This window comes from Nothobranchius furzeri, chromosome 7, assembly GCF_043380555.1.
Source record: "Nothobranchius furzeri strain GRZ-AD chromosome 7, NfurGRZ-RIMD1, whole genome shotgun sequence".
NCBI classification, from domain to species: domain Eukaryota; kingdom Metazoa; phylum Chordata; class Actinopteri; order Cyprinodontiformes; family Nothobranchiidae; genus Nothobranchius; species Nothobranchius furzeri.
The window spans coordinates 68555769-68578828 of NC_091747.1; the positions used below are offsets into that span (position 1 = coordinate 68555769).

Genomic DNA, 23060 nt, shown 5'->3' on the forward strand with positions numbered 1-23060 from the left:
TTTCTGAGATGTTAAAATGTCACCATGGCAGCCTGTGTGTCTCCAACGTCAGCTACACAACGCTGCAAGTGTAAGTTCCAAATGCCTGTCTTGACCACTTCATGTATGGTTCTGTACTTTAAAACAGCTAGGCCAAACCTGTTATCTTTTTCTCCATAGCCATTTGGATCATCGGTGACAGCTACTTGAGGCGTGGTGCCCGGAGAGCTGCAGAGGCCCTCGGAGACAACCTTGGCCTCCCTGACGTCCGTGCCTCCCTGTTGGGGCGGACTGAGGTGGGAAGACCTTCTCCACTTCTTTTTCCACTCCCTGCGAGGAAGAGCAGCACCTGATGTCTTTCTCATCCACTGTGGCAGCATTGACATGGGGGTGGTCAGCAGTGTGAAGCTGGTCAACATGATGGAGGAGGATCTGCACCGGCTTCACCTTCTACACCCTCATATGATGATCATCATGTCGTCCATCGTCCATGTAGATGGAGGGCAGGTGTAAAACCTGCTAAAATTGAGAAGGCCAGGAGGTTTGTCAGCAGTGTTATGGCTACATTTATTTCTAGCTTAAATGGTGCCGTTGTTGTGCATCCTCACATCAGACATGACAGTCCAGGGACATTTTTTGTCAGACAAAGTTCATTTCACAAATAAGGGAAATGATATTTTTTTACTAATATTGCCGATTGTCTTAATGGCCAGCTCCAAAAGCAGTGAAAGACTTCCAGGTGGGAGTCTCGCTGCTTTTGAATTTTGCGTTTAGGGCAGATTTATTTTCATGCAAACAGGATAAACATATCCCTGACTGTTATAGCTAATGTGTTGATATGATTTAGCCATAACACTGTTGACAGCTCTGTTATTCCTTCACCACCCAATGTTCTACTCACTCTGCAGCTCTCTGGGCCCCTTTTATTATTTAACGTTTTTTTTAAATGTACCGACACTTTGTGTCCTGTTATTTTATAAAATCTAATGTAAAAAAATAAATGTTTTTGCTCAATTACTGGAATTTCTTTGGTTAAGACAAAAAAGGAGGGAAGAATCATTTATGCCGAGTTATTTCTACAACAGGCCCATTTCCTGTTACAAAACAAGAAATACAAGTACAAATTGAGAATTACAAGTTAGAAAACTGAAGTTACAAGTTACGAATCCAAAGTTACGTGTCATGAAACATGTTCCAAGTTACATTGAATATTGTCCCAATCCTAGCTCTATAATTAATACACTTAAACAGAAGAGTGAGAAAAAAATTCACCCCCTCAGAGTTGTCCTGAGTGTAAACTAGATAAATTAAACAAAAAACATGTTTTGGTAACAGGCTGTAAACATGTCTATTTCTGCTGTGAAATTGGTATTTTTTACATTGGAGTCAATGAGAATTTGCTCGCTTCTGACACCAGCCCCTAGTGGATGAGGGTGGAACTGTAATTGATTTCACTTCCGCGTTAGACTCGCATTGAGGTGGCTTGGGCAGAACACTGAATCTGCTAACCCTCCCAGCAGACCGCCAGAGGACTCATGAAGCTCACACCTCAACGTGAGCTTCTCAGTACTGGAAGATGGTCATAATGTTGTGGCTGTTGTTTATTGCTACTTAAAGAAAACTGAGGACAACACCCAGAGAGCCATCATGCTGAACCAACAGAATAAACTCATTAATGGGTCAAGAACTGGAGACAGAGAGACATGAACATGCTTTTATTTTGAAATTGTGGGATTGGGTTAAACAGAGGAAAACGATGCTGGAGCTTTTGTCCTCCAGAGCAAAAGGTTAGCAGTTAGCTTCTTCTAAACTACACAAGACAACAGTCTAATGAATCTTTTTTAAAGGGAGGTTCCAGGCTTTTACTTTTGGAGCGGAGAGATCTTGTTTATTTTTTTGATGAAAACAAAACCAAAACTACTTTTGAGTTATTTAAGGACATAGAAACCACAGAAATGTGTTTATTAACATCTAATCCATTATTCTTTTGGCAGCACACATCCCAAAACCTTCCCGGGAATAAGAGACCTGGAAGCTCAGACCTGCACACGTTTCTATTTACACATTAGTTTTCTTTCCAACAGTGATAGAAAAGCTTGGAACAGAAAACAGCATCATGCTAAGATGCTAGTAATCATAACCCAGAACATTAATCTAAATGTTTACATGTCATCCAGTAAGCTGCCGGACCTTCGTCTGACAGATACGAATAACTGGAGGTGTAACCGATTCAGTAAAAACATTTTATTGACGTGTCGAGCTCAGCTGCTTCGAGGAAAAAAACAACAACTTCACAGTAAACTAAACTTTAAAGCACTAATGTGGCATCACAGCTCCATGGCGGCGTTCAGCTGGAGTCCTGTTTCACGCCTGAGGGTTTCATCTTCAGCAGGAAGTTCTGGAACACAGAAGTTTATTAGTGAAGATCCTGAAACCACCCGACATGTGGACAACACGGTGTCTAGTTTATACTTCTCCGTCTACGTCTGTGTGGAGACACACAACGCCGTTATCCGCCGTCACACGGCTCTCTCCAACAGGCTCGCAAGGATGAGCCCACTTTTTAACTAAGCGTCGAAAGCAGAGGAGACCGCAAGCCTGTGATTGGTCAGGACGCCGCTTCAATTGAGTTTGTCAACAGCACTGCCATTGCCTCTCCACACACAAAAAGGAGAATCGAAGATGTCTAGCAGCAGACACAGAGCAGCTCGAAGAACGTCAGACAATATAAACCAAGGTATCTGCAGGTTTAAGGGGGCCAAATTTAAGACTTTTTTTAAGACCACTTTGACCAAATTTAAGCTATTTTTTAAAAATGTCATTTAAGCTATAATTTCCAGCTATTACCTGTAACCGGTGCTAACCACGTCACGAACATGGGATTAGCCATCCAGTTCCCTTTAAACTTGCACTTCCCCCTGATGCAAGCTCCCACTAGCTTAACCAGCTAATGTGCTCATCTAAAAATAGCCCCCTTTCACAACCAACTGAATGTGTACGGTTCACGTTGATGCACTTGTGACTGAAGGTGTACAAAAATACCGTAAATCCTCTAATACAGGCCCGGGCATGTATTTGACTGAAGCTCATCAAGCTCCAGGCCTTTATTGGAAGGAGGGCCAGTATTAGAGGCAGGCCTCTATTTCTATTTGAGCAAAATGAACTAATGGTTCGTTGGAGTTTTTGACAATTAAAATTGCGCCCACATTTTCAAAGTTAAACACATTTCTTTGAACAACAGTAGTTCCTGCTTCAGTCCTCTCCCCCCTCCCCCTGCGCAGCGGCCGCAAACTCACTGATGCGCCTGCAGCCTCTCGGAGTTCCTGCTGCTCTAAACATTAAAATAATTATTTCATTTTCTGTTCCTCACTTCTGATTACCTTCAATGGTGTCTGTTTGTTGCAACCAGCAGGTACAAAAACTAACTTGTTTTTATTTGACTATTTTTCTGTCCTGTCTGTTTATTATCTTCCTGCATCTCCTCTCAGTCCTAAAGAGAAACTGCTACCTGGGTTCAATTATATTCACCTCATGAGTTACCTTTGAACTGCAGTTCTAAAAGATCTACCGACCGCTAAAACAGCGGAGCGCTTGCTGTTTGGCGGCCGTATCAGTGATCAGTGCGTTGGAGGATAAGGTGATGCGCGCAGCGCCCCGCTCCACAGCAGCGAAACGCATCAGGCGCAAATAAAAGACAGAAAACATTAAAGGAAATGAACCGACATGAACGATCGCGTGTCAGAACCTACGGTCTGGCACAGCGCGTTGCCCCCCCACCCCCCGAGAGCAGGAGCTTGTCACCTGCTGATAGCAGGCTGCTGTCTTTTCCGAGGGCTGCATCTTGCCGGTCATTATCACGTGACAGCGACTAGTCGACGACAGGCATAAAAAGTCACTATAGTGAAGTTGACTACAGTAATGCCTCGCTACTTCGCGGTTCGTTCATCGCGGATTCGCTGCTTCGCGGATTTTTTCTTTGGAGCCTTTTTCAGGGAGAATTCGCAGATTCGCGGCATTTTTCACTGATTCGCTGTATTTTTTTTATGCGAAATATCAAGAAATTCTTGTTTTTTTTCATCAATTTCATCATAAAATGCACTTTTTGTAATAAAACTAAAAAAAAACAAGTAAAAAATTTTTTTCTTGAGCGCCTCTCAAGATAAAAAAACCACGAGGCACTTCACAAAAACAAAAAATGTACAAATATAAAAAATCATTTAGAAAATGATTACAAATATATCCAATGAGCAAAAAAATTGACAATTGTGATTAAAAATGTAAAGAAAGAGAGAGAGTGAGTAGGAAAGAGGGAAATCAGTGGATCCTGAGGAAGGTGGAATAGGTGGGGAGAGCAGAATAAAGAGAGAGAGGTGAAGAAGGTCATACAAAAGCCAGCTTGAACAAGTGAGTCTTCAGCTGCTTTTTAAAGGAGACCACTGAGTCCACTGATCTCAGGCTCAGGGGGAGAGAGTTCCAGAGTCTGGGGGCCACAGCAGCAGATGATCTGTCACCTTTGACCTTTAGCCTGGTGCTGCACAACCAGTAGGCTTTGATCACTGGACCTCAGGGACCTGCTGGGGGTGTAGGGACTAAGAAGATCACCAATGTAAGATGGTGCTTGTCCATGTAGGGCCCTATAGACCAGAACCAGGATCTTGAAATGAACCCTGAAGTTGACTGGCAGCCAGTGAAGCTGGAGGAGAAGCGGGGTGATGTGGGTGTGTTTGGAGGACTTGGTCAGAAGCCGAGCACAGGCGTTCTGAACCACCTGTAGACGGTTCAGGGAGGTTTAGAACGCTCGCACGACCGACTGGCTACCGTGCGAGGCTGTAGTTCGAAGCTAACAGTTTCCCAGGCGTTTTTAGCATTACCGCGTTTTTCTTGCTATTTATTTCTGGCGTGAAATTGGCATTTTTAACATGGGAGTCAATGAGGATTTGATTACTTCTGACACCCGCCCCTAGTGGATGAGGGTGGAACTGCAATTTTTGCCACTTCCTTGTTTGCTTCATATCCAGAACCGAATTATGCGGGCTTGGTAGAACCCCGTCATATCATCTCTCTTTACTCATCACTTCCAACAACCAGCGCAAATCACGTTCCAGTAACTTAATCTCAACGGTCATTCCCAAAGCTCCCACCTCCTTTGGCTGCTCCTCATTCCAGTTTGCTGCTTCCAAGGACTGGAATGAGCTGCAAAAACCACTGAAGCTCACTACCTACATTCTATTATCTACCTTCAATAATTCATGGTGATCAATAGTTTCTGATCAATGTGCTTCTGAGTACTTAGAGACTGTTTTAAGTCTGTTCTGATTGCTCGTACATATTATATTTGAGAACAGTGTTTTGTCTTTATTTCCAACAGTTTTATCTTATTTTTATCTTGTATGTTTTTATCTTACCTGTTGTTCTTTGATGTAAAGCTAACTAGGTGTCTGACGCTGCTGCCTCTGGGCCAGATCGACGTTGCAAACAAGAATCGACTCATCTGGTTAAATAAACTGCGTTGATAGCAGGATGCGCCAGAAAAGCGCTGCGCCCTCTGCTGTCCTGGTGGAGAACTATTCTACAACACTGACACCAACGGAGAAGCATAAACTAGGCTTTAGTTACACAACACTGAGTGGATCGATGACATCATCTGTTGGATCAGCCAACAGATTGATGCCATCACGTGTAACCCTGCTCAGCGGCTGTCTGACCTGCAGGTTCTCGTAGTGTTTCAGAGTTCTGCAGTGGCTGATCTCGGCCACCTTGCCTCCACTGAAAAAACGACTGCACACCTTGCAAAAGAACCCCGTCTTTGGAACAAGATACTCCAGACCTGTAGAGACAGACACATGGGGTTGGTGCCGTCGCGGTCTGCACAGCAGAGACAGCTACGAGAGCAGAACCAGCAGAACGTCCCCACAGGTCAAACCGAATCTTACCAACAGGATTGTTTGCGTCGTATGGAGGGAGATGCTGGTCCGACTTCACGCTCAACTCCGTCTCCTCTCTGCTGTCTGTGTTGTCCTCTGCCTTACCAGACTGTCCTGTTGGAGACAAGACTGTCTTCACAGAGACCCTGCTCTTCAGAGAGCATCTTCTTAACTAGCACCCGCCCTGCACCCGTCCCCCCTCTCTACTGTCCACTCCTTGTTCCCTCCTCTCCATGATTGATGTCAAGCTGTTGTTGTTATTGTTGTTGTTAGCCTCAAGTGTAACAGGGACAGAAGGAATAGTACATCTAAAGGTTTTTACACCCTGTTCAGTAAAGAGGAAACCAGCATCAGCTCCACTCCGCCTGGATAGCCCCAGCCTGGCCCAGTTGATTGCATTCCTAAGCAAGGATGTGTGCAAAGAATGCAGTCAGAGAAGTTCTCAGCTCCTAGGTAATCAGCATGATAATGCCATAAGCCCGGGTGGGCTGATTCTACCCACCAATCGGAGGCTTCCCCTAATGGAAGGTATGAATTTGAGCCGGCTATTAGGGCTGTCACGGTAACCGCAAAAATGAAATATCGCAATATGAAGAAGCCCACCGCGCTGCATCATGGGCCACCGCGATTACTGAACTTGGTTCAACTCAATGATGCATGTTGAGAAGGATGGCTGCACTGGTATCAAAACCAAACGTTACTTCGCTCCTTTGGGAGCGCTTTGGTTTTCAGTACGTCAGCTGCTGCGCAGCCAGAGTCCTTGGCCGAGACGGAGCTGCCATCAGCGGCAATAAATAATAAATAAACGCTCGGAGACCTGCTGAAGTCCCGGACAAGCACTGCTTCTGCAACCGTCCCGAAGAGAGTTTGAGCCGAGCTGGAGCTCACTCGCTACCTGCAGGAGGAATGCATCCACCCTAAAGAAAACCCCCCTGACATGGTGGAGCAACAACCGGGAGAGATTCCCTTTGCTCGCCAGAGTCGCACGCAAGTACGTGTGCGTTAGTGCAACGAGCGCTCCGTCTGAGAGGGTTTTCAGTGTTGCTGGAAATGTTGCCCCCCCTCTCAGATCCTCTCTCAAACCGTATATGGTTAACATGCTGGTTTTCCTTGTGGGTAACAAGGACGTGACCGAGCTATAAAGCACCGTCATTCGTGTGTGTGAAAGTGAAATGATAGTGCCCCCCCCCCCCCCCCCCTCGGTACATGTAATTTTTTATGCTTGATTTTAAACAACTAAACAAAATGGGGACTTGTTTCTTATTTGTTAGATGCTGCAGCCAAATTTGCATTTAAAAGTTTAACCTTCTCCTGAATTTTGTTGTTTTTATGTTCAGTCGGACTCCGACTGTCGGAGAAACAAACGTTGCTGCGATCTGTGTTGTTACTGCCCTTTGATCTGCATTCAGTAAAGTGTTATAAAAGAAGGCACGGCAATTTTTAACCTTTTTTAAATGTGTAAAAATTATGTTTAGATAGTACTGCAATAAAAAAAAGTGCTGCAATAATATCGCACACCGCAATATTAAGCCACCCTGAATCACCGCAGGGGGAATTCCTCAACCGCGACAGCCCTACCAGCTAATCAGTCAGCAGTGGGTGTGTTGGCCCTGGTCAGCCTGAAGCAGACCACCTCAGGAAGAGGGCTGAAAAACAGGCCGGCTGCACCCTGAGAAAAAGCAGGCTATGCTAACGTGAACACTTTCTATGCTATCCAGGCGGAGTGGAGCTGATGCTAGTGTGAAAGGGCCATAAGGGTCAGACTTTCAGAAGGATCTGTTGTGAACGTGTGCTGAAGGATTTAAACAAGCTTCCTGTGCAGCCTGAGGAACTTCACAAGTGCGTAGTCCCTTTTAAATCTCTATTAGCCTGTGCTGATGGTCTTTACCTGTCTGCGAGACAGCTGGCAGCTGACCTGCAGGTCGACCGTCCACAGACGAAGTCTGCAGTCCTGTCACCAAAGACAGACGTTCATTCAAATAAAACAGCAAATTTGGTTTGTGAAGGTAAGACAGAACAAGCGTTGACCCTGTAAGGGTTTTTTTTATGATACTAGTAATGCACCAGTCCCATCTCTGAATCCAGGACACGGACATTAAAGAAGACAGCTTGTCCTGTCAGGCTGGCTGAAGTCTCTGACATGCTACAGAGGAACGGACTGAGGAGATGAGCTGGAGCTCCAGACTCTTCCAGTAACACCTAAGCATCAGGACTGGACACAACCCAAACTAACCAGAGCTTCTGTTTCTCCTCTACTCTGAATCTTACCTGGTTCTGCACTTTCAGTCATCGCCTCATTCTTCTCTCCCTCCGTCAAGTTCTGATCCTCCTGTTGGGACACCTTCTTCTCCCCCTCCTCACTCTGGTCCTCAGGACCGCTCTCCTTCTCTTTGTTGTTCCCTGCAGTCACAACTGCTGCTTGGCTGTTTGAGGGAACATCAGCTGAAATTTCAGGAGCGGTCTCAGCACCTGAGTCCAGGGAGGAGGTCACCGGAGGTTCTGAAGAACAACAGAGGCTTTCAGGGACATGCGCTGAGTTGTTACTGACAGGATGGTGCCTGAGGAGGAGGCTGTACCTGGCTTAGGTTTCAGGTCAGCCTCTGGTGCTTCAGGTTGAATCAGTGGAGAAGAGTGAAGCGTTGAAGCCAGAGGTGGAGCTTGTGTGGTGTTGAGCTCCTGACCAAGTGTTGAAAGGGACTCCATCAAACCATCTGAAGCTTTCTCCACACTCACACCATCGGGTTCTGACACCTCTTCAGACTTCATCGAGGTCGCTGTACTCTCCACAGGCGTGTCCTAGAAGGTAAGAAGTGGAGCATCACTGAGAAACCAACATCTCATCAGGCTAGAGGATAAGGGAAGGAGCCTCCCATGGCTTAACGACGCCCAGTATCCACACTGTCCTGGACCAGATCTCTCCTCCGGCTCTGCTCCCAGATCGCGGGCCACTTTGAGCCAAACATCCAGTGTGTGTGTGTGTGTGTGCATCCATGTGCGTGCATGCATGTGTGTGTGCATTGGGGCTGTAGTGAAGCCTCGATGATGTCGACGGCTCGATTCTAAAAATTTGTCGACGTCAGATCCGGTAGTCGACGCACCGCGCCCACTTGTTGCATCCCCAGGAGTTTGTAAATAGAGGAGGAATCTGCCTGTTTTTCCTCTAGTTTGCTCTCTTCTCCGCCTTCACTAACATCTCCACCAAATACCGAAGACCCGGAACAACGTCCGTCCGCTACTACATTCCTTTCCTGTTTTGCCCGCCTTCGTCTCCCAGCAACGGACAACAACTTCCGGGGTCAGATGCGCTGCTTCGTCTCTACCGCAGATGTAGAAAATCACCGGGAGCGTTTCTCCCTTCATTAAGGAGCTTCTTTCAGACATGAGGAGAGCTGTTTTGGTGGTAGCAGTCTCTCCTCCGTGCTGGTCTGTTTGCTGCTGGGTGTTTTTGGTTTATTTAAACTTGGTAACTTGAACTTAACGTTGGTAAAGCTACTGTTAGCATCTTCGCTAACAGCTTCTTGCGTTTGGATAAGCTGTTACGTTTTGGTTTAGAGTTCATCTTTTTTGTGGCGTAGATCTCCCTTTTATTACATTTAGAGTGTTGTGGGTTTTGGTTTAGTTTAAAATATCACCTTGAGTTTGGTTTAACCGCCCAGTTTAGAGTTTGGACCTTTGGAGATCCTTATTTTGGTCCAGAACCCAGTAATCTTTGCTCAGTGGGACATCCCTACTTATTTGTACTTTTGTTTTAATTCCCCACAGGCAGAATTAGTTTTATTATTCCCAACCTGTGGATGGAAAGATTTATGTTTTTTTTGTAGTTGTAAATAAAACTGATCATCATTTTAACTTTTAAATCCCGTTATTGTCCCTTCCTTTTTGCACACGAGCCAAACTCCCCAGGAAGAGTCGTAACACCACTCGCCTCACGCTCATAAGTGACCAAAACAAAGCAGCATGGAGACACTCCATCTCCAACCACCTCTCAGGCAGCAGCCTGCACTCCCAAGTTCTACACGTCACCAGAACATAACCAATAAAAGCAGTGTTTTACAAAATGGAAGGCCTGTAGTGTTTATTCTCTTACAGTAACAACTTATCAATGTTTTTGAGGAATTTGTGATTTTCTGGTTTTTGTTAATTGTGCAATAGAAAAATAATCATTAGACGAATTTTCTAAATAGTCATTAGAATAGTCGACTATTCGATAAAATAATCGTCAGAATAATCGTTTTAAAAATAATCGTTTACCCCAGCCCTATTTGACAGCCAAAACATGTGTAGAAATAATAAATGTCTTCTTCATACATTCTCCTGCAATGCCCTGGTCCTGTAGAATGAGCCCTGGCATTTTTACTGTGATTGCCTGTTTTTCTGTAAAATCACAGAAAAAGAGAGATGCTCGGGTCGAGCAGGCTGCTTCATGCGCGTTCACGCTCAGGCATCGCCCGTAGCGTTTGCTATCCGTAGCTTTAGCAGCAGAGAGAGAGGCAGTGCCACTTTGTCGCTGTTCCTAACGCCTAGTGACAAAGCTAGCTACATTTCTGAGGACCCTTAGCTACTTTCTGTAGAACTTTCTTCTAGATATTTCCTGCTAATTAGCAACAAAATAGCCATTTTCACTCCGAACCGTTCTTTGAACGTTGTTTCAGCTGTCATCAAGGATATAAAAGTTACAGATACAAATGACGTTACTCCTGGTGCTCCGGCGTCCGGCAAAAATAGAATTGATCCTGTTTTTGCCGGATGGCGGAACGGCAGGCCGCAGTGGTGGAACAGCTCTGATTGACTACAACGGGACCGTTTTTGCTGCAGAGTTCGTGCCGGAGCGGAGATAGTGGAATTTTGGGGTGACTTTGTTGCTAGAAAAGTTCCCGTCAGAAGATAGAACTTTGAGTTTATGAACCTGAAGATGTACCTGGAGAGCTTCCTGCTGAGCAGCTGTGGGAGCATCACCACCTTCCTTTGAAGTTTCCGTGGTGAGAGACGGCGCACAAGGAAGGTCCGCCACGTCTCCGACTTCATCAACTGTCACAAAGTCACTGAAGTTGAAAGGGAAGTCCTCAGACTCCTCCACCTCCTCCTGACATCAAAACAAAAGCAGACCAGTTGGGATGAGATTGAATTCCAGGATTTCCCAGCTGCTGATCTGGCAGTCGTCTGACCTTTCTGGCTTCATCCTCCATGGCGTAGCGCTTGTCACGCCAGGAACTGGACCTGTAGGAGGAACTCGACCCAGAGCCTCTTCTCCTCTCCCTCCTCTCTTTCTCTCTCCTCTCCTCCTCTCTCCTCTCCCTTCTGACTCTCTCAAAACGCTCCCTCTCCCTTTTGGCCCTCTCCTTCTCCCAAGCCCTCCTCTCCCTCTCTTTTTTCTCTTTCTTTGCCTCTCTCTCTTTTCTCTCCCTCTCCTGCAATTTCACCTTCTCCTCTGTGCTTTTAGCCAAGTCTTTGGTCTCATCTTCAGCTCGGCCCCCCTGCGCGTCCTCCTCACCACCAGAGGGAGCGGCTGTGTTGTTGGTCTGGTTGGCGGTTCTGGTTCTGCACTCCATGAGTAAGACGTTGACCATCGCCTGGGTCATCTGCTCACACACAGAACAACACAAACAGACATGAAGACACCTGAGCCAGAGAATGACCTGCAGCTCCAGAGGCAGAGCAGATGTTGCACCTTTGGCAGCTCTGGCACGGCCGGCTCCTGGGAAGCTGCTTTGCCTTCACAGCTAACAGGTTCTGTCTTTTGCATGTTTTCTTCTTCCACAGCGCCAAGGTCCTTTTTCTCTTCTGTGTCATCGGTTTGAGTTGCTGAAGTTTCCTTCGAGTCCGTCACCAGGTCTGAGTCTGGCCCGACCTCCTCCGTTTTATCACCTTCTCCCAGAGACTCATCTTCAGCCGTCTTCTCAATGCTTTTCACCTCATCATCAGAATCTTGTGGAGTTTGAGAATCCTGCTGATGTGCTGTTGCCATTTCCTTTGGAGCTGCTGCTGGGCCATCCTTCTCACTAGGAGGTTTATCCTGTCAGCGGCGACACACACACCCACACACACACACACCACCGTCTTCTATCAGGATTGTAAAACAACACTAGAAGACGGATCTTTCTGCCCAAAGGTCTGACCTGGGAGGAGCCACAAAACGCAGCAATGACTTTAGTCTGTGTGCAGGGTTTGGGGTCGGCCCTGCGTTGGAAAAACAGAGGGTTGTTGTTGATGATGCAGGGAAACATCTGGAATCGTTTGAAGACTGACAAGGCCATGGCTGCTGTAGCCATCTCACAAATGACCTGAAATGAGCAGAAAACACATTTATTCATCCCCTAACTACGTCACCTTAAAGGTAAGGGCGGTCCTGAGCACTCACCATGCCGTTGAGCACTAGAGTTTTGATGACCGTACCAAATCGTCGCACCAGTTTTATGACCTCAGAGGAGCCAGACGATGAGTCTGGAACATTCTTGATCACCAGCAAACTGCTCCAGCCGACGGGGGTTGGGTTGCCCTGCAATGCACAGCAGATACAGACCCGATTAAGGTTCTAACAGGTGGAAAAGAAGCCCGGTAGAAGCTTCTGCTATGTTGCTGCATCCCCAACAGCTGCTGTGACTCATCCAATCAGAAAGGACCAAAGCCCAACCTTAATGCAGTAACCAGACTATAGTCTCCCTGGGCAGAGATGCAAAATGCAGGCCAGCACTCACCAGTGGATCTGGGGATCCTATGAGCAGGTTATACAGCGCCACCTGTGGGTCAGACACAATTTTAGTGTTAAACTAAAAATCAATCATTGAATTAAATCTAAAACAAAGAGCCAACCGGTACCGGAGAGTCGAAGCCGCAGTTCTGCTTCAAAAGGCTCACTTTCACTTCGGTGTTGTTGACCCTCGCAGGCTTGAAGCTGTGGACCTTCACCATTTCTTCAGCCACCTCCAGATCAGGCAGTGACACAAGTGCCTACCATCCAAACAGATTCTTTTCACTTCTGGCTATTTAAAATGTGTTAAAGGTCAACTTCACGCGAACTTTTAATACATTTGCAATTGGTCTCTAGAAGAAATGATGCCTTGTAAGTTGTGCTGGGGGGGGGGGGGGGAGACTAGAAGTGATCCAGATTAGAAATGTGTTGAACAAAAAGTCATGACTGTTAATAACACAACATAAAAATCACTAAAATAATCAGCCAGCCAGTACCTGAGGGAGTCATGATGAGTGTGTGTGCGTACGTGTGTGCGTGTGCGCAGGGTCCGAAATAAAATTTTTTACTCACCGGCCAAGTTGGCTGGTAGATGATGAAAATCTACCGGCCAAGCATATTTTTTTACCGGCCAAATTTCTAATTGATTTAGATCTACCTAAAGCATGTAATTCTATATTATGTTGATTCTAAACAGAGTGACAAAATAATGAAAACATCAATTAATAAAAACAACTCTTTTGTCATTTTTACTATTTATTTATTTATTTTTAGAGATGTTTTTATGAACCCTTTCATTGAAATCTAGTCAGACTCCTTGTTGTCTCTGTCCATGAAGTCTGGCCTCCTGCTTCTGACACCGTCTTTGTGCCAAAGCGTTACAGCCTCATTTGGGTCCTAGTCCTTGATCTCTGGAGAACACAGCTGCACCATGAGAATATCTGAAAGTGTGTCAGGGCTAGGGTTGTCACGGTAACCGGTGTAGCAGTCAACCCCGGTAAAAAAGTTGACAATAATAATAACCGTCTTGTTTTTTAAAACTATATTATCTCTGTGGGTTACCGTGGCTGCGGTGTAGGCGCGGTGACCCTTACCAGCCACCGTATCATCTGCTGAAGTTGCCGGCGGCACATGCGCACTTTGTTGTTTACAACCAAAACTTTCTTGAAGCTAAAGCTGAAATAATGGCCACAGGAGGAGACGGCACTCGGGACATTTATTATCCCTCAAAGAAGACAAAGTCAGAAGTATGGGCATCTTTTGGATATTTGAAGAATGCCGAGGGACAGCTGATAGAAGACGGCTATCCTGTTTGCAGCACGTGCAGAAAAAGTGTCTGTGAAAGGCAGCAACGCTTCAAATCTCATGACACATCTGCGTGGCCATCGTAATGTAGCCATTGTCTCACGACTCCGCCATCTCCAGTTCGCCACTTTTCACAAAATCTTCTGGTTGCCACTGGTCCTGGTGGTTTTTCTTCCAGTTCGACGAGTTTTCTTTTGGAAGGCTGGCTGACTCCAGTTAAACACCGCCACATTTCACCGCTAGTTTTAACACGAAGCTAACTGCTAACTTGATAAACTGATTGAATGGGATAGGTGGAAATGACGTTGGATGCGGCGCTCACGTTTCATGTAGGTTTGTGTACGTTGCGTGCAGGCGGGAGGAGTATCACAGACATCCATGGAAGATGACTGATAAACATAACTAATTTGGTGCAAACATTTACTCGCTATGTGGCAGATAGAGCTCAAAAATTTACTCGCCAAATGGAGCAATTTGCTCGCATTTGGCGAGTGTTAATTTCGGACCCTGTGTGTGCGTGCGTGTGTGTGTGTGTGTGTGTCCGTCCGTCCTGTGGAGTTAAGCCCGGATCACACTGCGATTTTCGGCCATCACGCAGGATTGTTCATGTCACTGTCAAAACTTTTCTGTGGTTCAGCTCATCACACCCGCTGTCACGGAGCGCAGCTTCCTCTGTCCCTCTGCAGATAAACGCCACTGAACCGTCCTTAGCGGCTGAATATGTGAGATTTCCACCGACAGAAAAGGAATCTCATGTTTTTGTGTTTTAGTTTTTATGTTCGTGAGCTCATCGCCTCTCAGCTCTCACAGATCACAGAATTGCAGTTTTCCCAATTCAGCTGATTGTCTAAAAATGTAGTTTAATTATTTTTAGTATAACTCCGGTGTAACTTGGGCTATTAAGAAAAATAAAAACTGGTGTGTAGTTTATAAATCTGCCTTTAAACATGAACTGAAACCAAAGCAGAGAGGCGGAGTCTTGCAGATGCGGCGTGCCAAAGGTGTGTTTTCATTTTCATTCATTCAGTTTCATCGATTGCAGACAGGAGTTGTAGGTTTTCAAATATGCTTGTAGACTCTCGGAGGCCGATTTTGGTCGTGGGACAGCTCAAAAAACTGTTGCAAGCCAATCAGGCATGTGCAAATCACCCTCACATTCACCGCTTTTTACACGATTATGCTCCCGACGAGGAATTTGGCTAGCCTGATCAGCCAGGCCCATGCTATCTAATTGGAAGCATAGGGTCTGGGAACCCTTCTACTCCATAGACTCATTTTCAGCCGTCTTCTCAATACTTTTGATTCTTCTATTCAAATAACTCCACCCCGAGAATTCACATACCACAACGCTGAGTTTCTCATAAACATGGCGTCCATAGCGGAGTTCGCTGCAGCTCTTTGCTTTGTTCTACATGACTTGAAGATGTCTTTGAAACCACAAGAAGCGCTAAAAGCCTTTCTTCTAAAAAACATTTTTGCGCTGTCGCCACAAGCCATTTTCGCTTGGTTAGAATTTTTGCTATATCGAAAAATAACACAAAACTTGTTTTCTGTGCCCACTCCATCATTTTTTGCTGAATGAATATGAGACTTGGAACCAGGGCTGGGCAGTAAATCGAAAATTTTTCGTTAACAAGATTTCTGACTCTTATTTTTCCCATGTCAATAAATTTGATGAAAAATGAAAAGATGTGTGTAGGTTGGCAACGCTCATGTCCCTTTAATGAGCTGTATGAGTCACATAAAAATGTGATGTTACCCGTTACATGTGACAGCCCCATCTCGTGGACAACCTTTGTTTCTGCGCATACCTGTAGTTATCGTCCATTTATTGTTATCGAGGTGAAATCCTCAATATTTTGTTTTTTAGATTTTAGACCGTATCGCCCAGCCCTACATGGAATATATGATCTGTGGACATGGATGGCTAAATGTTGTCGTCGTCTTCCTCCGCTTATCCGGGTCGCGGGGGCAGCATCCCAACTAGGGAGCTCCAGACCATCCTCTTCCCGGCCACCTCCACCAGGTCCTCCGGCAGGACCCCAAGGCGTTCCCGGACCAGATTGGAGATGTAACCTCTCCAACGTGTCCTGGGTCGACCCGGGGGCCTCCTGCCAGCAGGACATGCCCAAAACACCTCCCCAGGAGGCGTCCAGGAGGCATCCTGACCAGATGCCCAAACCACCTCAACTGACTCCTTTCGATCAGGAGGAGCAGCGGTTCTATGCCGAGTCCCTCCCGAATGTCCGAGCTCCTCACCCTATCTCTAAGGCTGAGCCCGGCCACCCTACGGAGGAAACTCATTTCGGCCGCTCCTGAGGGATTTATTTCATTAAGCCTATTGAAGTGAGCTGACAAGACACCGGCAGGAGAACGTGCGGGAGGGGCGTGGCCATGTTAGGAATGGCGAAGGCAGGAGCAGAGCTGGGTGGGGGACTTGCGCTGGTTGGCTTGGAACCCGTTGATAAGTTTTATGTATAACAGTGTGTGTTTTGTTATCTGGTTAATGCTGTGGTGAGCGGAGAAAACTGTCAGGACTATGTAATACAGTGAGTAGTACTATCACTAGGTAACAAGTCAGGTTTCATTTTACAAAGCACTGATGCTGACCTTTCCAATGCTTGCTGCCAGGATGATGTCAGAAGGAGGCCCAAAGGGCTGGACCAGATTGATGATGTCATCATCTGACCAGCCACTCGCGGGAAGTCCTGTGATCAACACCTTACACTTCTGTTTAAGGCAAAGTACAGAAATTAGAATATTAGACGCACAATTTCCCAGCTATAAAGTCACAGTTTATATGTTCAACCATTAAACATCGTGCAGGAAATTTAAAAACTTTATGACAATAATTAGAGCAACAACAGCAGAGTTTAGAGACACCATGTAGCAGGGGTGCACAATAAGCATTTTTACTTTTCTAACAATGAATTTTCATCAGATAAACCACCCATTGCTGCTCTCCTCCCATGGCAGGAAATTACATCCCTCAAGCTTAAATTGGAGTGTATTTGCATGATCCAACCATGGCCGCAGACACAGCAAATGCTCTTTATTACCACTCAGAAATGTGGACAAAACATCCACTTGTAAAAATGGCTGTGAAAATGTATACATTCATATTTCTCTTGCGTTTTTTTTATAGACCTGTTAAAAGTATGAGTCAAGTTGACCAATGGTGGGGGATGAAGCCGGTCAGACCTGGCAGGCCTAAACGTATTGTCAGAGTCTGCTGGAAACGACTGGTGGAGTCTCCTGTCGGAAGGAGCTTCAATTTCCACCTCCAACAGAATTTCAAACACGTCCCGAGGGAAGCGGGGAACATCGAGTCCTGAGTAGGCCATGTTCTGTGTTTCCATTGTCAAAGGTGGCTGGCCAAAGCCACAGCCACAGGTTTGTCGGTGCCTGTCGTGGGGGCAACCCCCGAACCCGATGGTGGACACCAGCGGTTAGGAATGCTGTAAAGCTGACAAAAGAGTCCTATCGGCCTGTGGGACTCTAGAGGCAGCTGATGAGTAACGGCAGTCCAAGTGGAATGCGGCTCGAGTGGTGATGGAGGGAAAAACCGTACGTGGGAGTTTGGTGAGACCAAAGCAGGATTTCCAGGTGGCTTAAAGGAGATTCTGGTTCACCATCCTGCATCTCAGGAATGGAAAGCAGTGCGCTACCAACACCGTTTACAGTGGTGATGGTGTGCTACTGACCTCTAGTCGAGACGTTGTGAATCGGGGGGCGGAATACTTCGAAGACCTCCTCAATCCCACCGGCAGGTCTTCCAGTGAGGAAGTGGAATCTTGGGTCTTTGGGTTGGACTCTCCAATCTCTGGGGCAGAGGTCATTGAGGTGGTAAAAAGGTTGGCAAGGCCCCAGGGGTGCATGAGATCCCCACGAATTTCCTTAAGGCTCTGGGTGTTGCTGTTTTGGCTGATGCGGCTCTGCAGTATCGGATGGACATTGGGGGCAGTTTCTCTGGATTGGCAGACTTGGGTGGTGGTCCCCCTATTTACAAAGGGGGGCCGCAGAGTGTGTTCCAACTACAGGGGGCTCACACTCCTAAGCCGCCCTGGTAAGGTCTATTCAGGGGTTCTGGAGAGGAGGGTCCATCGGATTACCAAACCTCAGATTTAGGAGGAACAATGCGGTTTTCTACCTGGCCATGGAACACTGGACCAGATGTACACCCTTTGGGGGATCCTTGCTTTTGCCCAACCAATTTATGTGTCTATTGTGGATTTGGAGAAGGCGTTCGACTGTGTCCCTTGGGGGCCCTGTGGGGGGTAACAGGCTCTTGGATACAGGCATTTAGGTCCCTGTATGACCGGTGTCAGAGCTTGGTCTGCATTGCCGGCATTAAGTTGAGCTCATTTCCAGTGAGAGTTCACTGATTCTGTTCCTAACTTTCATGGACAGGATTTCTAGGCGCAGCCGAGGTGTTGAGGGGATCTGTTTTGGTGGATCAAGTCTGCTTTTTGCAGATGATGTGGTCCTGTTGGCTTCATCAGACAGTGATCTCTGGCTTTCACTGGAGCAGTTTGCAGCCAAGTGTGAAGAAGGTGGGATGAGAATCAGACCACGGTCTTGAGTTGAAAAAGGGTAGAATGCTCCAAGTGGAGGAATAAGTATCTCGGGGTCTTGTTCATGAATGTGAAATCGATATGTGATATTGGGGCTGCATCTGCAGTGGTGCGGGCGTTTTACTGGGGGGGATGAGGGAGCTGTGCCAGGAAAAAAAGCTCTCGATTTACCGGTCGATCTTCGTTCCTATCCTCACCTATGGTCACGAGCTTTAGGTAGTGACCAAAAGCACAAGATTGCGGATACAAGCGGCCTTCGTAAGGTGGCTGGGCTCTCCCTTAGAAATAGGGTGAAAAGCTCCATCATCTGGGAGAAGCTCGGAGTAGACCTGCTACTTCTCCACATCGAGCCAGTTGAGGTGGCTCGGCCATCTGATTAGGATGCCTCCTGGACGCCGCCCTGGTGAAGTTTTCCAGGCACGTCCAACTGAGAGGAGATCCAAGGGAAGACCCAGGACACGCTGGAGGAACTATGTCTCTCGGCTGGCCAGGGAGTGCCTTGGGGTTTCCCCCGGAGGAGATGGCCCAAGTGGCTGGGGAGAGGAAAGTCTGGGCCTCTCGGCTTAGGCTGCTGCTCCCACAACCCGACTCCAGATAAGCGGCTGAAAATGGATGGATCCGTGACGATGAGAAATGTATGGAACTCTGAAGGTGACCAAAACTTGCTACTTGCTGGCATTATTTCACATTTATGTACAGCTAACGAAAATACAAACAGCAGAACTTCGTTTGTTTTGCTTGTTGGAAGTAGTGATATATTTCTGTCAACCAATCAGTGGACTGTGTTGTTGCTCCACCCTAACCGTTGCTACAGAAGTGGCTGGACCTACAAAAGAAGGGAGCCAAAAAAGTCCAGTGACTGGCGCAGTCCGGGTTGGTTGTCTGGACCGGTTTTACAATCGGAACGAAAAAATTAGCGACCCAAATCCTTCCCATTCCATGCCAGTTTGGACAATGGAAAAGGCCTATTAGTAACCTAAAATGTGTGTTTTTCTTTTCTTACGGGGGTGGGAGCATATATCAGTATCAGAAATTAAGAGTCAGACAATACCGGTGCATCAGAAATCGGTAGAGAAGCCAATTTCAAGCATCCCTACTGAGAGTGCATGGAGCTTGTACACATCTGACATCACAGCATGAACTGCGGTTTAAAGATCACGTACATTGCGATGTCTGTGCTCAAAAGAACTTCTTCGTCAGGACTCGATCTGATACTTAAGTCCAAGTAAAGGCCTGAAGGTCCTCTGCAGCTTGTTTTTGTCCTTCAGCACACCCAACCTCACTGAACAAGTCCTTAACTAGACTCTTTATCAGGAATGTTGGAGCAAGGAAAGTGTGTCAAAAATGAAGGCGTGTGGCCTCTAGGGACTTGATGTGTACACCCCCCAAACTCTCCTAAGCTTCAACTCTAACCCATTTGCAAAATCTAAACCAGTAGATCAACCGCTAATGCAGCAGAGTTGGGTTCAACTTCCCACTAGGAACTGTAATCCCCACCACAATTATTCACATGGATCGGGATCACATACCTGGTCTGGAGTCTTCTGGTCAATATCACCTCCTGATAGAAGGAATCAAAAGAATCAGAACATTTAAAACCCACAGCTGGTAAAAGCTGACAGACACATCATACATGTGTGCATAGCCCCTGTGTACGGCAGCCTGGCCTCTGTCACTGTGCCCCGGGGAACCACTAGGGTGTGAATGGACGAATGACTGTCGTATGAAGGGCTTTTGAGTCCTCTGACTCAGAAAGGTGCTATACATGTGCAGGTGATTCATTCAACTTCACCTCATCTTCTTTACAAGCACTTCCTCATCCACCTGCTTTGGTCTAAAGTAGACGGAGTTTGACAATATTCATGTGCAATTGCAGTAGAGTCTTAATCTCTACTGTTGGCTAAATTATTATTATTTCTACTACAGTTTATATTGTGCATTACTAATAGCGCCCCATATAATTTTTCTTGACCACTACTCAGCATTAGCCAATAACATTCGGCATCTGCTTACATACAGATGTCAATCACAGAGCATGCAAGGGCGTTTGTAGAAGTTTCTAAACTAGGCGGTGCTCTCAAGCTGCTTCCAGAAACACGGGGAATGAGGGGGCGGCTACAATCGCCTTCACAGTCCAAAAAAAAAAAAAACTTCTTAAAGACAAACAAAATTAAAGAACAACTCAAGGACTAAACTTTTTGAAAAAATAAAAAACCTCAGACCAGTGAATATAAATCTTAAATAAACATATGAGTGAGAGGTGCTGCTTCCAGCTGCATCGTAGAAGCTGGAAGAGGGGCGTACAGGTGGTGCCCTCTGAGAAAAAAACTTTATATTTCTGCTTTAAATCACAGCTGCTTTGGATTCAATTGGAATCGTGTTTAAACTGGAGTGCGTTTCTCACTGATCAACTCATTTCTATCAGATTTTATTATGGTAAAAAGCCTGTTTTCATTCCCAACCTCTGCTGCTGACAGCTGCATCCGCTACACCTATGTCTGCATCGGGTTTGCTGCAAAGAGACAAAAATAAAGTTAGAGAGCTGAATTCAGGATAACTTTTGCAGTGGCATAGAAAAGAATGGCTTCAAGAGGTCCATCACTCATATTTTTAATACATTTTCAGTGTTCTAGTAGGAATGAATTCCTTGTAAGTCATACAGGGAGTAGCTTCAGATGACAGAAAGTCTTATTTTCTGCTATTTGACAGAGTGGCTGATTTTCAAAAATAAGTTAAAAATGGTTTCTTAGTGAAGGACCTCTTTAAAAAGATTTGAAACACACCCATTATAGTCGTGAATCTGCTCCTCGGGTCTCTGCAACACAAAAAAACAAACAAACAAGTGATTTATGTAGGAACAAACACAAATTACGGTTCTTCAATGAAATCAGCAGTTAAATGTGTTTAAATGTTTGAGATAAATTAGCTTGAGATGTCAACTTGACTGGTTGTCATGTTTTAATTATTGAAAAACAGGAAGTTGAAAGAGTGGACTAGGATTAGAAACTAGACTCAAAAATAGGAATGCACCAAAAATTCAGCCACTGAAAATTTTTCTGTGGAAAACCGCCAAAAAGTACATTTTCGGTTTTTGACCAAAACACCTAAATCACCAAACATGGCAGAATCAGGCCGTCAGGTGAACCCCTTTTTGTTTCATTCATTCATGTTCATTTGATGTACATGAGTGGGATCAAGTGAAACCTTTTAAAGTTATATTATGCATTGTTATGTTTTCATGATTTTGTAATTGACTTGATGCAATGCCTTGATTCTAGTGAGGTTAGTACACATCATAGCCATAAATGCTATTATTCTAATTATTGACAAACGTTTCTTTCCGTGTTTCAGTTTTCAGCCTTGGTTACCTCGGTTTAAGCCAAGAATGTTATTTTCGGTGCATACTCAAAACCCTTTTCTACCTAAGAAGAACCGGTGCTGGTACCAGAGCCAGTGCTTAGATGTTCTTAGATGATCTTTCAAAGAACCGGTCCCTTTGTGGAAACTGCTTTTTTGATCTTCGCCACATTGCAAGGATTAAGCCATTCTTATTCAAGCCTTTATTAGAAACTGTTATCTGTGCTCTTATCAGTGATGAACCGATGTGAAAATTTTGGGCTGATACAGATATCAAGATCACTGTTATGGCCGATAACCGATAAACTGACGTTAATGCTTCTAAAATCAGAAGATTTTGTTTAAAATGAAAACGATTAAAGCTGAATTTACATTATTATGTACACACAACACACACATTTATGCTTCAGAGATGATTTCATTCACTGGACTAAACAATTACGAATCCCCCCACCCCCACCCTCTGAAGCAGGTGAACAAACGGAGACAAGATGGAAAAATATCGGCTGTCAATACCGGCCCGGTTTTATTTATCGGATCAATACCGATATGTTAAAAAATGACCAACATCGGCCGATACAGATATATTGTCCATCCCTAGCTTTTATCATTATGCTATCTATGCTGGTAGGAGCCAGAAAGCTGCTGCGAGGCTTCAGATGGTTCAGAATAGCACAGGAGGATTACTGACAGGTAACTTTAGTCAGTTTTTATTTTTAACGTTTTTAGCATAAATGTTTTTTATGTTGATCTTACTGTGTGATATTATGTTCGTGTACACAACACATTGGTCTCCTATTCAGGCGTAAAAAAGTACTCTATTAAAAAAATTGACTGTCAGTCAGTGTGTTTACATGTGCATTAGTTAACCAAACTATTGCTTTAAATAAGACTGCCTTCAGATTTTTAAAATGCACGTAAACTTGTCAGCCTGGCTGAAGTCCAACTGGTTCTAGCCACACACCTTGGTTGGATCACCATACGGGCAGGGGTGAAAACGGTTCTTAGCCAGCACCAGTAATGACCCCACAAATAGATGGTGCCATGGAAGGAACTGGTTTTGAACCAAAAAACAGGTGCTTTGGTGATGGAAAACCAAAGAACAGGGTTCTTACACTTTTCCCACTGACAAATTCAAACACTTTTCAAGCATTTTTAAGGTACACTTTTGAACTTTTCGAGCACCATACGACGAAGACAAAACAATACTTAAGGACTCAAGAGGAATGTTTC

General features: G+C 45.4%; 1 protein-coding gene across 2 annotated transcripts in view; it reads right to left on the reverse strand.

Annotated features, from left to right (window-relative positions):
• Positions 1-1679: 1679 nt before the first annotated feature.
• LOC107382355 (zinc finger protein 638) overlaps positions 1680-23060 on the reverse strand; it is a 35547-nt gene continuing 14166 nt past the window's right edge. The window contains exons 9-25 of one of the 2 annotated variants that reach the window (XM_015954472.3): positions 21254-21285; positions 20933-20982; positions 20000-20031; positions 16507-16626; positions 12720-12851; positions 12599-12640; positions 12262-12399; positions 12020-12184; positions 11572-11916; positions 11069-11482; positions 10822-10986; positions 8480-8699; positions 8172-8402; positions 7792-7854; positions 5913-6017; positions 5685-5806; positions 1680-2377 (exon numbers count right to left, since the gene is read on the reverse strand). In XM_015954472.3, coding sequence (XP_015809958.3) covers positions 2327-2377; positions 5685-5806; positions 5913-6017; positions 7792-7854; positions 8172-8402; positions 8480-8699; positions 10822-10986; positions 11069-11482; positions 11572-11916; positions 12020-12184; positions 12262-12399; positions 12599-12640; positions 12720-12851; positions 16507-16626; positions 20000-20031; positions 20933-20982; positions 21254-21285 — 2427 coding nt within the window. In that variant the 3' untranslated portion in view covers positions 1680-2326. The remainder of the gene's footprint in view (positions 2378-5684; positions 5807-5912; positions 6018-7791; positions 7855-8171; positions 8403-8479; positions 8700-10821; positions 10987-11068; positions 11483-11571; positions 11917-12019; positions 12185-12261; positions 12400-12598; positions 12641-12719; positions 12852-16506; positions 16627-19999; positions 20032-20932; positions 20983-21253; positions 21286-23060) is intronic. The other variant, XM_054751825.2, reaches the window with a different exon arrangement.